This window comes from Saccostrea echinata, unplaced genomic scaffold (assembly GCF_033153115.1).
Source record: "Saccostrea echinata isolate AGI-Se365-2 ecotype Australia unplaced genomic scaffold, CSIRO_AGI_Sech_v1 ptg000009l, whole genome shotgun sequence".
Lineage (NCBI taxonomy): Eukaryota > Metazoa > Mollusca > Bivalvia > Ostreida > Ostreidae > Saccostrea > Saccostrea echinata.
This window is the reverse complement of record NW_026889758.1, coordinates 19,552,892-19,567,779: the sequence shown is the minus strand read 5'-3', so window position 1 is coordinate 19,567,779 and position 14,888 is coordinate 19,552,892. Positions and strand designations below refer to the sequence as shown.

The 14,888-nt window shown below is 34.4% G+C and overlaps 2 protein-coding genes across 2 annotated transcripts; one reads left to right on the top strand and one right to left on the bottom strand.

The window, feature by feature from the left end:
- Positions 1-441: 441 nt before the first annotated feature.
- LOC133182512 (collagen alpha-1(XXI) chain-like) lies at positions 442-2,614 on the top strand. The gene is made up of 3 exons (XM_061317357.1): positions 442-754; positions 2,308-2,445; positions 2,607-2,614. Exons 1-3 carry the CDS (start codon positions 442-444, stop codon positions 2,612-2,614), a joined length of 459 nt encoding a protein of 152 aa, XP_061173341.1.
- Positions 2,481-4,348, bottom strand: LOC133183424 (uncharacterized). The gene has a single exon (XM_061318384.1). It carries the CDS (start codon positions 4,346-4,348, stop codon positions 2,657-2,659), a length of 1,692 nt encoding a protein of 563 aa, XP_061174368.1. The 3' UTR covers positions 2,481-2,656.
- Between the last annotated feature and the right edge of the window lie 10,540 nt (positions 4,349-14,888).

Sequence of the window (14,888 nt, the reverse complement as noted above, 5' to 3'; positions counted from 1 at the left end):
AAGTTATGTCAATGATTTGTGAGTTAACAAGAAAGATTCTACGAAGATTCGTTGTAATCATTATTGAAAATTAGATTGCAAGATCTTTTGTCTTGACATTATTTGATATTTTTCGAAATTAACATTTTATTACATGTACGTTCTGATAATACCCTATCGCCTTAGTTTTATACGCTATCACTTTAGTTTATGCTATCATGTCATTGTCTTTTTTTCCAAGATGTTCTATTTATTCTTGAGTCATCAGAAAATATCTCTCAAGATAACTTTGAAGAAGTAGTGGATTTCGTTGCCAACGTGACGTCATGGCTCACAATTGAGCGGAACGAGACCCTCGTTTCTGTGATTACATATGCTTCAAATGTGACAGAACAGTTTCCATTGACCACGTATGCCACTTCTCTCGAATTAATACCCGCTATACAATCACTGAAGTCCATCATGCCAACAGGCGGAACCTTCACTCATCTGGCTCTGAATTACAGTTATTCAAATTCCTTTGAATCCAGAAATGGAACTTCCAAGGCAATTGTGGTTCTGACATACGGGAAGTCTCATAGTCAAAATGAGACCCATAAAGCAGCAGATGACCTTCGGTCAATTGGAGTGGAGGTTTATGCAGTGGGAGTGGGTAGTGAATTCATGTACTCTGACCTACAGGCCATAGCTAACGATCCAGACACAGATTATATCTATCACCTGGACGACTTTGTATATCTCTGTAACGTCATTCCAGGCATCGTCCATAAATTAGGTAGATACAAATCTATGAATATAATATACAAACACCATTATATTTTCTACATTATTTTTTGTTATATCCTGAAGATTTTTTTTTATTCTCAAATATCCAGTAGAGGAATTACACAGGGAATGGGACAACTCACTTCAACTTTTATATTCAACAAGATTTGGACAAAATAAAAAAAAATTGCGAATCGTAATATAATTTGTAGGTGAGGTTAAAGGTAGAATATTTACGTAAACATCACATTCCTCGCACTTCTTACTCTTTATATTTTCAATATAAGAATTCATTAATCTTCGAAAGGAAAAGAAATAAATATATACATGTATGTTTATTTTAATTAATACGAACGCGTGAACTTTTTGGAGTGCTCATGAAAATGTATCATTTATGTATTTTTTTCACTCATTCTTTGAACTGTTAGTAAAAAAGTAAAAGACAAATCTTCTTTACATAAGGCCATTTTAAGTTTTTTTTCTGTGCTTAACGTTCGCCTTGGTTTTTTGAAACCCGAGATCAGAAAAAACTACACAAAATCCAAAGTCACGAAATTAATTAATATGGTAGAAACATCCGAATGCTGTCATTTTCATTCTATATTTAAACAAAAACCCATCAAAATAGTAAATACTTAGCATTTAATACTTTCGTTTGCATAGTAATCTATCTCTCTGCAAGAAAATAAAATAAAGAAACACACACAGATAAAACATTCGTTTTTAAGACTTTTAAGTTTGTGTTTAATTTTAGGCTTGTGTGATTTTTGTGAATAGGTAGGTAGGTAGGTACTTGAACAATGATGGACGCTAAAAACTTGGAATGGCCTAATGAAGCTAACTGCGACATGCAATACACATTTTCCATCAAATTGAATTACTAAAGAACACTTCATACACTGCACACGAAAGAGTTCTGATTCTGTGGTGTTTGATGCAGTTAAGAGGTATCTGCCCTTTGATCTTATATAAAATAAATTGAAATTTAACGTGTATTATTTAATCTGATATTAATTTATGCATTTTAATAGGCCTAGATAATTAAATTGAACTCTTTATTTGCATGTATGTATTTGCATCCCCACTTAAACAGTGATTTCTTTCATTGATACCTCGTTTTTTTTCCTGTGGGCAAATGCCAAGTACTCTATGTTAAAAAATAAATGGACAAGCTCAATATCTACACAGTATAGGTTTCTCAACCCCACCCCCCAAATAATAATAATAAAAATAAAAAATAAAAAACAAAACAAAACACGTTCCTTTAGTGTATAGAGGGTTCTTAAATAATACCAATACATATTACATGTAATTCACATTAAAGGACTTAAACAATACTAATACCAGAATAAAAATAAATTAAAATGATTTAAGTTCGTTTAATTTTTGGTAATATCGCAAAAAGCGAGGATCCTCGCTCCTTCCAAACCAACGCTTCAATGAAAACACAGAGGCTCTTTATTTTAGCAAGACAATTTACATTAATTTAACAACGTCCCCCCCAAAAACTAACTTATAATGACTTTGACTGTAAAATAAAATAAATTATTATATTATTCGCAGAGAACACTGCAGTACCAATCTCAGACTCAGGCTGTCCAGAAATAACAACAACAACATCACCGAAGATTAATGCAACGACAGACGAGACAATATCAACAACGACAGAGGAGTCAACGTCTATCGCAGACAATACAACAGGTATATTGTTCGTATTCACAATGCTCATCCTGGTCTATCAATACACAAAACTGTGTTCTGTTGATTGGTATTTTATCGTAGCTTCTAGGCAAGAGCAATTAATAAGCACTTTATAAAAAGAAGACAATCTTAAACGTTAATTGATATTGAACTATCCTTAGTTAACTGAATAAGCCTGCTCACGGCTACAGTGACCAACTACTTTGTCATTTCAAACTAATGTCGCAATGATGACTTTGTCAAAGCATGATACCCAGATTCTTTTGTCTTCTCGGTCACTGGAAAGTCCAATAATGTCATTCAACCCATGATCCTTTGTCATAATGTACTGCAGGAACTTGCCATTTTTATCTAATAAATGAACTCGATCTTCATGGTCTCCCACAAGTATGCTACCCAACGTACTGCAATCAATGCATTTTGGTTCAAATTTCCCACCATTGAGACCCTTGTACGTAAATTTTCTTTGACCGTCTGCAGCAACTGCAACCACACACTTCTTAGCCATGTCCACTACTACAATGTCTCTTGTCACACTTGAGGCGACTTTGGCGGGGTTTTGAAACATCAGTCGCCGACGTTCATCACTACAAATTTGCTGCAGCGATTTTCCCGTGCTGTCATACCGCACAATTTTGCCAAACTGATCCTCTTTGTGATAGAGACATGCCAAAATTTCTCCATCTTCGTTTACACACAGTCCCTGAGCATGGAAAGGACTGGTATCAATAAAGCGGGTAAATGATCCATTTTTCAGTTTTTTTATTTCCATGTTCCATGTGCTCATGTAAAGATCCTTGCCCAGCTTGGAACATGCAATGTTGTATGGCGTTATTTCCACCTTGATGCTGGCTAAAACTTTTCCAGTTATTGTGACGACCTGAACAATTCTCTCCTCTGTTCCTATCATGGCGTTTCCATTTCCGGTAGTACATATACTGTAAATCCCATTTCGAGCTTTCTGGGCGAAGCTGGCGATGACTTGAGCTTTTACGTTGAGAGGAAACGCGACGGTTGTTCGGCGTCTCGTCAACACTGGTCTTGGTTCGTATTCTAAAGTTCCAAACACCTTGGAGAATTCTTCGTCTTGTTTGCCAGAAACAAATTCCGGCGGACAAATCTTTTCTGGTCCGGTTTCAGCAGATGGTAATTTCAGTTTTTCTACTTTCCGCTCAGTCTCTGCACATGCATCAAGCAAACTTATACCACTTTTGTTTGATAAGTTGTTTCTGCAGAAGTGAATCGTTTCTGCCACTTTCGTTGAGAGATTTTGCAGTTTGAATTGTTTTCTATTGATGAACTGTAAGTCTACTTCTTCTTTGGTTTCAATTTCCTTAAGCATATTGTCAGTAATGCTGTCCAGTTCAAATTTCAACTTCTCGTTTCTTTCTTTTATTAATTCCCTCTTTAGAGCTGCACTAGATACATACTCAGCTTTGTTTTCTTCATAGTTTTCTGTCATTTTTCTTGCCTTTTCAAGTTCATATTTTTCAAGGTGTTCGAATTTCTTTCTCAGCTGGTTAAATTTTTGCTCAGCGGCATCACCGATGTCCGAAATATTGTGAGTCTTGTGAATTGTCCGAACACAAATGTGACACACAAGCATGTCGCATAAATTGCAGTACAATTCACATACTTGTTCTTCGTGAATGCGACAGATGTGTAATTCGATATCATCTATATCAATGGCGTCACTTCCGGATTCCATTTCGTCATCTTTGTCTTCCCGAAGAAGCCATATTCCATGCTGTTTACTTGCATTACTTCGGGAGTGTAACGTTTGACAATTATCACACAAATTCTGGGCACAATCATGACAAGCCCAATTCACAAGGAAATATGAAAAACATAGATCACATTTAACGTTAGCAGGATCTGAAATGTCAGGAAGCGCTTCTGCCATTTTACTACAAGTGAATTAATGAATTTCGCAAGCGTTTCATCGTGTTGTCTTTTTCCGGAACATGCTGCAGCGAGTGCCTACCAGAGAGATGTCAGATCGGAACATAGAACATAGAAATAAGTTTCTCTGGTCGTTGTAACTCAATTAGTCGTCGCAATGACGTTGTTTTTCGCCGATGGTCAGACATTAAGATAGACATCTACAGACCTTCACTCTATCACGTCCTCTGTACTTATGTTTATATTATGTACAGTTGTAAACACTTACATTTCTCCTATTTATTGGCGTACATTATCATTTATTGATCTTTTCTTCTCAGTGTTAAATGCTCACGTCTAATTAATGCTTTGCAAACTGAAATCCACGTAGGCAATATTTTTTTTGCTATTTTTGTCAATAGCTTCATCCAATATGTGCAGCAGTATTCTTACCGCGCTTACGTGTTTAAAATTCTGCCTTTTTTGGGACATAAACAATGTTTTTAAACATAATTTACTTCGGAAAAAAACTGTACATTTAAAAATATTTATGTTTAATGGGAAGTGTTGTAGCCAGATTTGATAAAAGCAGAGAGAGAGAGAGAATGTTCTAAATGACCGGTCCCTCAAGGGATCAATAAGTATTCTTAAGTATGCTGGAGATTGACATGAATTCCATTTTGCATATTTATAGAACCAACAGGTGTGAATTATAGTATTTCTTGAGATTTACTTGAGATAAGGGGTCTATATGTGTATCTGTGTTTTTGTAAATGAATTATCAAATATTTCGCTTGTTTATCGTATTTTTTTCAACAAAAGTTGATTGAGATATATTAGAGGTATAAACATGCTTTTGCAATTTTCCGAATAAAACAAAGAAATTGAACCAGTATTATCCATTCCTTACTTTATCTTTTATAGTTTACGCTTTTGCATACATTAAGTAATGAAATCATTTCTATTAATTCGTCATATTAGAATGGCATTTAAAGAACTATATTGGTTTCTGTCATATACTTTAATTCCGATAAAAAGTGCGTAATAATGAGTAAAAGGTTATAACGTATGTGTCATAATGTGGATAAAAGGCAAAAGAACTTACGACTAAGACCAAAAACTTCAGTTTATTGTAAAATTTTGCAGACTTAATGATTCTGTTCAAAATTGCCTTTTGTAAAACGGACCAGGTTTTAAGGCGTTTGATAAAGGACTCAAAGCTCATTGCATCATGCAATTTGCTTGCTAGATATTTAAACAAGATTTTTAAAGAATATGTAATTTTCTAAAATCATGCAACAGTTCCTGCTAGATTGACTGCAGTAAAGATTCACAAAGGTGAATTTTCTATATATACATGATCAATCTAGCTCACCGCACATCCCATAGGACCTAAACCCTGGATACGTTGGGTATGAATTTCACATTTTTGGTAGAGAGCTAATTTCTCATTATAATAAATTAAATACTGGTAGTTTGCAGCTAGATGTCCAGGAATAAAGATTTTAAAATGAATAATATATTTTCAATATGTAACCAACCCTTCATGCCCTTCTGCGAAACTTGAACCCTGGACAAAGGGGACATCCATTTCACATTTTTGGTGGAAGGCAAATTGTTCAGTATAATCTTGCAAAAAGTTTGCATACTTGGTGTCCAAGAGAAAAGAAGAAAGAGTAAATAAATGTTGAATAAATGACAAGGTATAGTCTTACTGAGAGGGAGAGAGGAAGATTTTTAAAGAATTTATGCATTTTTACTATATGATCTATAGAGCCCTGTCCTAACACCAGAACCCCTGACCCAAGGGCCAAGATATTTACAATTTTGGAAGAGGCGCTCTTGCTCACCATACCTATATATACTTGGTTTACCTGCTAAATACCTAGGAGCAGAGAAGATTTTCAAAGAAATAATGCACTTTCGCTATGTAATCAATAGATCCCCTCTCCTGCAGAACCCCTCACCCTGGGGCCACAAATTTCACAAATTTGGAAGAGGCACTCTTGATCATCATAACCATACACCTAGTTTATCTGCTTTATATACAGGGGGAGAGAAGAAGATTTTTGAAGAATTTATGTGTGTTCACTACATGATCATTAGAACCCCACCCTAACTCCAGAACCCCTGACCATGGGGCCAGGAATTTCAACATTTTGGTAGCGGGCTCAATGCTTATTAAAATCATGCCAGCAGTTTGACTGCTTGATCTCCAGGAGTAAAGAAGAGGATTTTTAAAGATAGCACTAATTTTGATAATTTTAGCCCCACCCCTCAGGCCCCAGGGGGGGGGGGGAGGGACCATGAATTCACAATTTTTTACCCTTTCACCCATTGATGCTACATGTCAAAATTGGTTGATATTGGTTCAGTGGTTCAAGAGAAGAAGCTGAAAATGTCCAAAAGTTTATGACGCACGTTGCACAACGACGGACGAAAAAAGATAGCAATAGGTCACCTGAGTGACTCAGTTGACCTAGAAATCAATTTAAAAAATCTTCTCAAGAACAGCAAAGCCATGATTAGTCACTTTAATATGGAAGCATCCACAGATAGTGTAGCAAATCATAGATAGATAAGACATGATAAGTCATATTTATATGGAAATATCCTCATGTAATGTACAATCAAATTTATTTAAATCATAACCTCTGGGGGTAGGGTGAGGCCACGATGGGGGATCAACTTTTGACATGTCTATGTAAGGGAAAAAACTTCAAAAATCTTCTTCTCAGGAGCAGCAAAGCCATAATTAGTCATATTTATATGGAAGCATTGTGGCAACGCACTTTGAAAAAAATTTTCAAAGTGCGTTAAAATTGGGACAAAATCAAATCACTTTGAAAAAAATTTTCAAAGTGCGTTAAATTTGGGACAAAATCAACGCACTTTGAAATTTTTTTCCAAATTGCATTAAGAGTGTACATCAACATTTTTTACCATGGAGACACTTAACGCTTTTTGAAAAAATACGTACAAAACAGAAATTCTGGACTTAGATTTTAGTAATAGACAGCATTAATTTGTTATATTTCTTCCGAAAAACTGATGAATTCATCGAGAACGAGGAGAAGACAGGTAGAAAGTCCCTCAGCCCAACACTCTATCTTTCTCACACAAATATATGTATTTACATAACTGGTATGATATTTGATATTATTTCTCTCAATAAATTTCAGTGAACGTAAAATAGATGAAAATGATTGAGATAAGCTTTCCTGAAAAAAAGGTACGCACCCTCTTATATCAAAGAAGAGAGCCTCATAACCTTTATTCAAAATATATCCACAATGATTCCTCAGAAAAAAAGGCATTTACATGGTAACTAAAACATGCTATTGGACATGTCTAGCGGTTTTATGATATCAAATTACAGATTTAGAAGTAATCTGACTGCATAACTTTTTTGAGAAAAAGTTAATAGTGAACGAGGTAAAAATTTCAATCGAGTGAGTAATATGGCTAAGGTTTATTTTCTTACTATCAAATAAATGAGTCAACCATTGTTTCATATATGTTCACAATAGATAGATAGATGAATATGCTGAGAGAGAGAGAAAATTTTCATAGTATGGAAAAAATCATGATTACCCCCTTTTCCCTAAGAAAAATGCAATGCTTTAAGTCACTTATCAACACCTACATCTACCGAACTTATTAGAGACTGGATAAAATTTAAAGAATAAAAGAAAAAAAGAAACGAAACTGTGCTATTAAACAATCATTCCTCCTTTATTTCTAAAAGACCCATTTCCCTTTTATAACATCTTCTAGAACCTTTGGAAACAAGACAACTCCTAAAAATCTTTAAAACGTCTATATCTCAGATCCTGACGTCATCACCGAAAAGTTATCCAACCAGGTTCAAATAATTATTTATCATACCTAAAATTTGCAAGAATATTGACCAAGCCGTGCACAGTTTTTTTTTCAAAGTGCGTTAATATGGTTCGATATTAACGCACTTTGAAAAGGAATAATTTTTTTTTCAAAGTGTGTTAACGTGGTCCCAAAATTAACGCAATTTTTCAAAGTGCGTTGTAACAAAGCATCCCCAGGTATTGTAGAATCAATTTTGTTCAAATTATTGGACAAAATCTTCAAAAATCTTCTTCTGGAGAACAGCAAAGCCACTATTAGACATATTTTTAGCTCTACTGTTCTGAGACAAGAGCCTATGCGATAGTAGGGTGTCCGTCGTTCGTCCGTCTGTCTGTCTGTCCGTCCGTCTGTAAACAATTTTTCAAACCGCTTCTCCTCTTACAGTTTTGGTCCGATTTCAATATAACTTGGCACATAGGTAGACTACACTAAGATACATAATTCTGTGTATCGGTTTTTGATTTCAATGAACGGTATTGCCATGGTTACTAAAAATAGAGATTTCTGGGAAATACTTTCAAAATGCTACTCCTCCTACAGTTTTGGTCCGATTTCAATATAACTTGGCACACAAGTAGACTACGCTAAGTTACATATTTCTGTGTATCGATGTTTGATTTCAATGAATAGTGTTGCCATGGTTACTAAAAATAGAAATTTTTGTGAAAAACTTTCAAATTGCTACTCCTCCTACAGTTTTGATCTGATTTCAATATAAGTTTGCAAACAAGTAGACTTCACTAGGATACATAATTCTGTTTATTGGTATATGATTTCGGTATACGGTGTTGCCATGGATACTAAAAATACAAATTTCTGTGAAAAACTTTCAAAATGCTACTCCTCCTACAGTTTTGATCTGATTTCAGTATAACTTGGCACACAAGTAGACTACACTAAGATACATAATTCTGTTTATTAGTTTTTGATTTCGTTGAACGGTTGCCATGGTTACTAAAAATAGAAAATTTTCTGTGAAATACTTTCAAAACCCAACTGCTCTTACAGTTTTGGTCTGATTTCGGTATAACTTGGTAGACAAGTATACTACACTAAGAAACACAATTGTCTTTATTTTTTTATTTTGTTGAATGATATTGCCATGGTTATTAAAATAGAATTTTTTGTAAACTTCTTTATAAAAGGCTACTCCTCCTACAGTTTTAGTCTGATAGCAATTAATCTTGCTACAAAAAGAGACTAAACCAAGGATCATTACTCTATTTATTGCTACTGCATGTTTCAAGTCCAAGTGCTACCTTTCTCTTCCTTTGTTATCAGTACAAACCAGTAGAGCTACAGTCTCGACGGAGACTTCTGGTTATGGATGCATCCCCAGATGTGTAGGTTCAAGTTTGTTCAAATCATGATTTCGGGTGGTATTGTCAGTAAAGGCTACAAAAAAACCTGGACTTCTTAAGAAACTTATATCTTCAGAGATAATTTAAACAAAATTTACATTTCCTTTATTCGACTTCTTGAGGATGCATCTGACGTTTGGTCAGGCTATTGAAAAACTTGAAAACGTTCAACTGCATGCCAGCTGCAAAAATTGTTACAGGTATTAGCATCAAGAAACTCATTGTGTTGAAACTGGTTGGGAGCCTCTTGTAATAAGAAGAGACAAGGTTCTGACACATGAAAAATATTGTACCAAAGGTTAGAAAAGCTGTTTCGAATTATTATTCATGTAATTATTCATTACCACAACGCAAACTTGAATTACTTAACAAGTAATTTGTCCCCGAAACCATTCGCAAATAGAATTCACCCAGTAACGAAACAAGGAAAATATCTTCAATAGGAATTTTAAACAGAAAATTATCATATGGTAAAAGGTATCTGAACATTTTACATACAAGGCTAAGACACAATTGTATTTTAAATGATTTTGTGAATATAGAAGTAATATTATAACGAATCCAAGTTGTTCTTGTGGATATGAGGATAGTCATCATTTTTTTTCTTCGTGTGTAGAAATTATTTAGAAGCTAGACGTTTAATGATGAATGTACTTGTAATTAATAATGTAAATAATAATGTAAAAATGTTAAATGTTCATCATTTGCTATGAGAGATGTCAGAATTCTTATCTTTGTAGGAAAATTAAAAAAATAATGGTATTGTTCAAAAACTTATTCATAAGACGGATCGTTTCAATTAATACTTGTTTGTATTATCTCTTTTGAAACTATTATCAATATAATCATCATCGTCGTTATAATCGTCATTATTAATGATATTCCTTAGCTATAAAAACGATTTTTTTCTATGTACTTTAATGTTATGTAAATGATATGGCTTAGTCAGATTCATGAATGGGGAAAGGACTACCTAAGTTTTTGGAACTTGTGTCCAATCCTTTTGACATATTGTCAATAAAATACGAGGGTCATTCAATAAGTAATGCAACATACAGTTTATCATAATAAATGTAGACAGTTGAAAAGTTCTATTTAAGAACTCATAATCACAGAACCCCCCATGCTTTTTCCTATTGTTGTCGCAAAGGAATTCACTTTCAAAGTAAGCATGGTCACTACACTGAGCTGATAATTGTGTAAAAATGATCTCTGCCAAGAAGATGAAAATGAGGGCGTATATAAAAACTGTGCTTCATTATATATATATAGCTGAACAACCCATATTAAAGATATGATTTTGATATGTGGAAAGACTAGTCTTTCACCCTGTATAGTTTTCAGATGGATTTGCAAATTTAAAAGAAAAAAAGTACAGTTAATTTTGATTTGTGGAAAGACTAGTCTTTCACGCTGTATAGTTTTCAGATGGATTTGGAAATTTAAAAGAAAAAAGTACAGTTAAAAGATTGCAGTCAAACTGGTATATCGAAATCTGTAGGGGCACCAAAAAATATCGATGCTGTGAGCAACATGATATCTGAAAATACCAAATTTCCGTTGATAGACTTTGCTAAAACATGAAACATTTCATCGTCATAACAGTTTATAAAGTTCTGACAAATGAAATAAATCTAACAATAATTCTGTCAGATGAGGGCCTTATTTCTTTACAAATGCCTAAGAGAAAACACACGTTTAGTGCCAATGATCAATTTAAAAATAAATACTTTTACAAAAAAGAAGATTTGATAAACTTGAGTGATGGATGACGAAACATGGGTGTACTTTTTATAGCCGAAAAGGAAGATCAAGAATAAAATATGGAATAAAAGAGAAAGCTGTCGTCCTATTACTGCAAAGAGAAGCAAGGGTTCCAAATATGTTTTATTACATGTAATTTTCTTTTTATTCAAGAGTTCCAGTAAACATGTAATATAGCCAAAGGAAGGACTATCAATGGTAACTTTTATGTAAAAAGTTAAGCAGATTTCCTTCAAAGCAAGCCCAAATACTGGTCCCGGAATATTTTTTTCTGTACTTGAAAACGCTGCTGCAAAAAAGCATAGAGAAATAAATAAAATTTTGAAGAAAGGAAAGTTTACAGAGCTTGGGCATCCAACATATTAGCTAGATCTTAGCCATTGTGAGGTCTTTTTCTTCCAAAAACATATGAAAGTAATCAAAGGAAGATTTTACAATTCCAGGTATATCATGGAAAGTATTATTCACCAGTGTCTTTAGGGCATCCCTAAAGATGTTCTGGTCATGGGTACAAAGATTTTTAACATGTGTAAATGTTAACAGGGAAGTTTTGAGGGATTGAAAGTATTAAGAAGTATTTAGAATCTGCTTTACCTGCTTTTCCTATTTTTAGATTACCTTTTGCATTGTTTATTGAACGACCCTCGTATGTTCAACACAAAACAAAGCATCCCGTGACCCCCGGAGATTCGGTGGGGTCACAATGAGAATATACACATGTATAGGGAAAAAATCTAAAAATCTTTTCTCAAAAACAGCAAAGTCATGATAGGTCATATTAATTAATGTGGAAGCATATTCAGGTAGTGTAGATTCAAGTTTGTTCACATCATGACCCCCAGGGAAGGTTGGGGCCACATAAGGGGATCAAAGTTTTACCTTTGGAGAATATAGAGAAAAAAAAATCTTTAAAATTTTTTTCTCAAGAACAGAAAATCCATGATTAGTCACATTTATTTGAAAGTATCCTCAGGTAGTGTATATTCAAATTTGTTCAGTGGCAAATCATGACCCCCTGGGATAGGATGGGCCACAATATGTGATCAAAGTTTTACAAAGGAATCTTTAAAGATCTTCTTCTCAAAAACTGTGCCATGTTTAAGCTTCTTCAGGTTGTGTAGAGTTTACCCTCGGGAACACATTGTGGGACCACAATATGTGATCAAAGTTTTATATAGGAATAGATGGAGGTAAATCTGCTAATGAAGAACAGCAGGGCCATAGTTACTCAGGTGAGCGTTATGGCCCATGAGACTCTTGTTTGGCGTTGTTATCCCTTCTCATTTTGCATTAAAACGCCTTCAATTTTTTTTCCTAATAGACTTTCGTAGGTTAGCACAAAAAAAGAGAAGAAAATACTAAAATTCTCCTTAAAGCTTTAACCATTTGATTATATGTTCAGAAGCCTTATGTTATAAATAATAAAAGCGCTAAGAGATGTTTTCTTACTTTTCAAAGAAATAATGCAATTTCACTATACAATCAATAGACCCCCCCCCCCGCAGAACCCCTCACCCTGGGGCCACACATTTCACAATTTTGTAAGAAGCGCCTTTGATCATCATAACCATGCACCTAGTTTATCTGCGTTATATACATGGGGAGAGAAGATTTTTAAAGATTCACTTTATGATCACTTTGAAAATCTTATCTGCTCCTAGGGGTATATAAATATGATGAGCAAGGGCGACTCTTCCAAAATTGTGAATATCTTGGTCCCTGGGTCAGTGGTTCTGGTTTAGGGCGGGCTTTGTCATATATCATATACTATTATTATTATAGCACGGCCGTAGGAACCGGGGGGGGGGGGGGCACGGCCCCCCCAATAATTTTGCCGATATATAGGTTACCATAGTAACCATAGTAAACATAGATACCATATGCTAGTGCCCCCTCAATAAAAACGTCTGAAGACCTTTTTTTTTGCTTGTCAGGAAATCAGGAAATTTTTGGTAGTGCCCCCTCAACTGTCAACTGAAAAATGTATGGCTGTGCCCCCCCCCCCCCAAACTGAAATTGCTTCCTACGGGCCTGTATAGTGAAACTGCATTAATTCTATAGAAATTTTTTTTTAAAGTTACATAGTGAATCAATTCCATGTGTTTCTTTTAAGATAATTATATCATGAAACTAAAGAGTTGTGAGAAATATGAATAAGGCGAAGTTTTGAGAGACTGCAAAATGTAAGTGCCGGAAAAAGAAAACTTGTATCTATGGCGTGGTTGTTATAGTCAATGTCAAGGTTATGTGTCTTTTATTTTTAGCGTGAAACTTGTAAACAACATTGAATTGGGGCAATCAAAAGTGAGGATTAAATTCTTATTATCTTTTTTGAAGATTATATCGAAATCCTCGGTCATCCGACATTTATATCTATGGAATTGACACCATGGTAACGTCTTCAACTTTTCTGCGCATGCGCACCTTAAAGAGGAAGAAGTGAAGCATATTTTCGTGTTGGGACAAACTAAAATTATTTTTACTTATATTTTTCTCCATAAAAGTAGATTTTTTAGTTTCTGAAACCTGTAATTTTCTGAAACCTAACACTTTCAAAAATTGAATAAAATTTGCATGTGTCCTGCAAAAATTCTACTTTTGTCAATTTTTCCTTTTTTCCGTTAAAGCGTCTTCTTAATATTTGGAGTGCAAAGTCAATTATTTTTATTTTTAAATTTAAGTTTGTCATTATTAGTAAAAATTTCTATAAAAGGGATGGGGACCGGTATACAAGGAAGGTAAAACTACTGTTTATTTATTATTATAGCTGTAACATATCGCTTGTGTAGATGGGTTGCAATGATACACGGTGTTAAAAAAACAAAAAAAAAACAAAAAAAAAAAAAACAAAAAAAAAACCCCTCAAAAACAAACAAACAAACAACAACAAAAAAACAAACAAACAAAAAACAAAAAAAAGCCGGATCATTTGAAGCAAATAGAAAAAGGCAACTTATAGGGAAGGGAGATACTAAGTGCTCCCAACCTACCCGCCCCCAGAAAAATAAAAACAAAATAAAATTAAATAAGTACCAGAAATCGATGTTGTAGTTCCTGTACTTTTATATTTAATTCAAAACTTTCATTATGAAAGATTCGGAATATTTTTGTCCAGTACACACACACACACACACACACCAATTTAAAACAGATGACCAGAAATCTAGAAATTCAAATTAATTAGAGAGAGAGAGAGAGAGAGAGCTGTAGCTGTTTCAATATGCTACATAGAGGATCCCCCCTCCCACCTTAAACTCGGTGCTTAAATTTAAACTCCATTATCCTCACGCTGATATGGGCCACACCACTCACCTGAGCACATTTGCTAGGAAAAAGCAGAAATCAGTACAGTATTGAAAAGTTAATAAGGGAGAGAGACAGAGAGAGGCTATGCTGTTCTTGGGCAGAAGATTTTAAAAAAATTCCTATGTAAAACTTTGATCGCTCACTGTGGCCCCACCCTACCCACCCTAAATTTGAACAAATTTGAATCTTCACTACACTGAAATTGGTAGTATTTTTAAAAGAATATCTTGTGCAAAATTCACTAGG

Coding starts and splice junctions, on each gene's coding strand:
- LOC133182512 (XM_061317357.1), top strand. CDS start 442: ATGCCAACAGGCGGAACCTTCACTCATCTGGCTCTGAATTACAGTTAT. Junction 755..2,307: donor AGGCATCGTCCATAAATTAG/GTAGATACAAAT, acceptor TATTATTCGCAG/AGAACACTGCAGTACCAATC.
- LOC133183424 (XM_061318384.1), bottom strand. CDS start 4,348: ATGGCAGAAGCGCTTCCTGACATTTCAGATCCTGCTAACGTTAAATGT.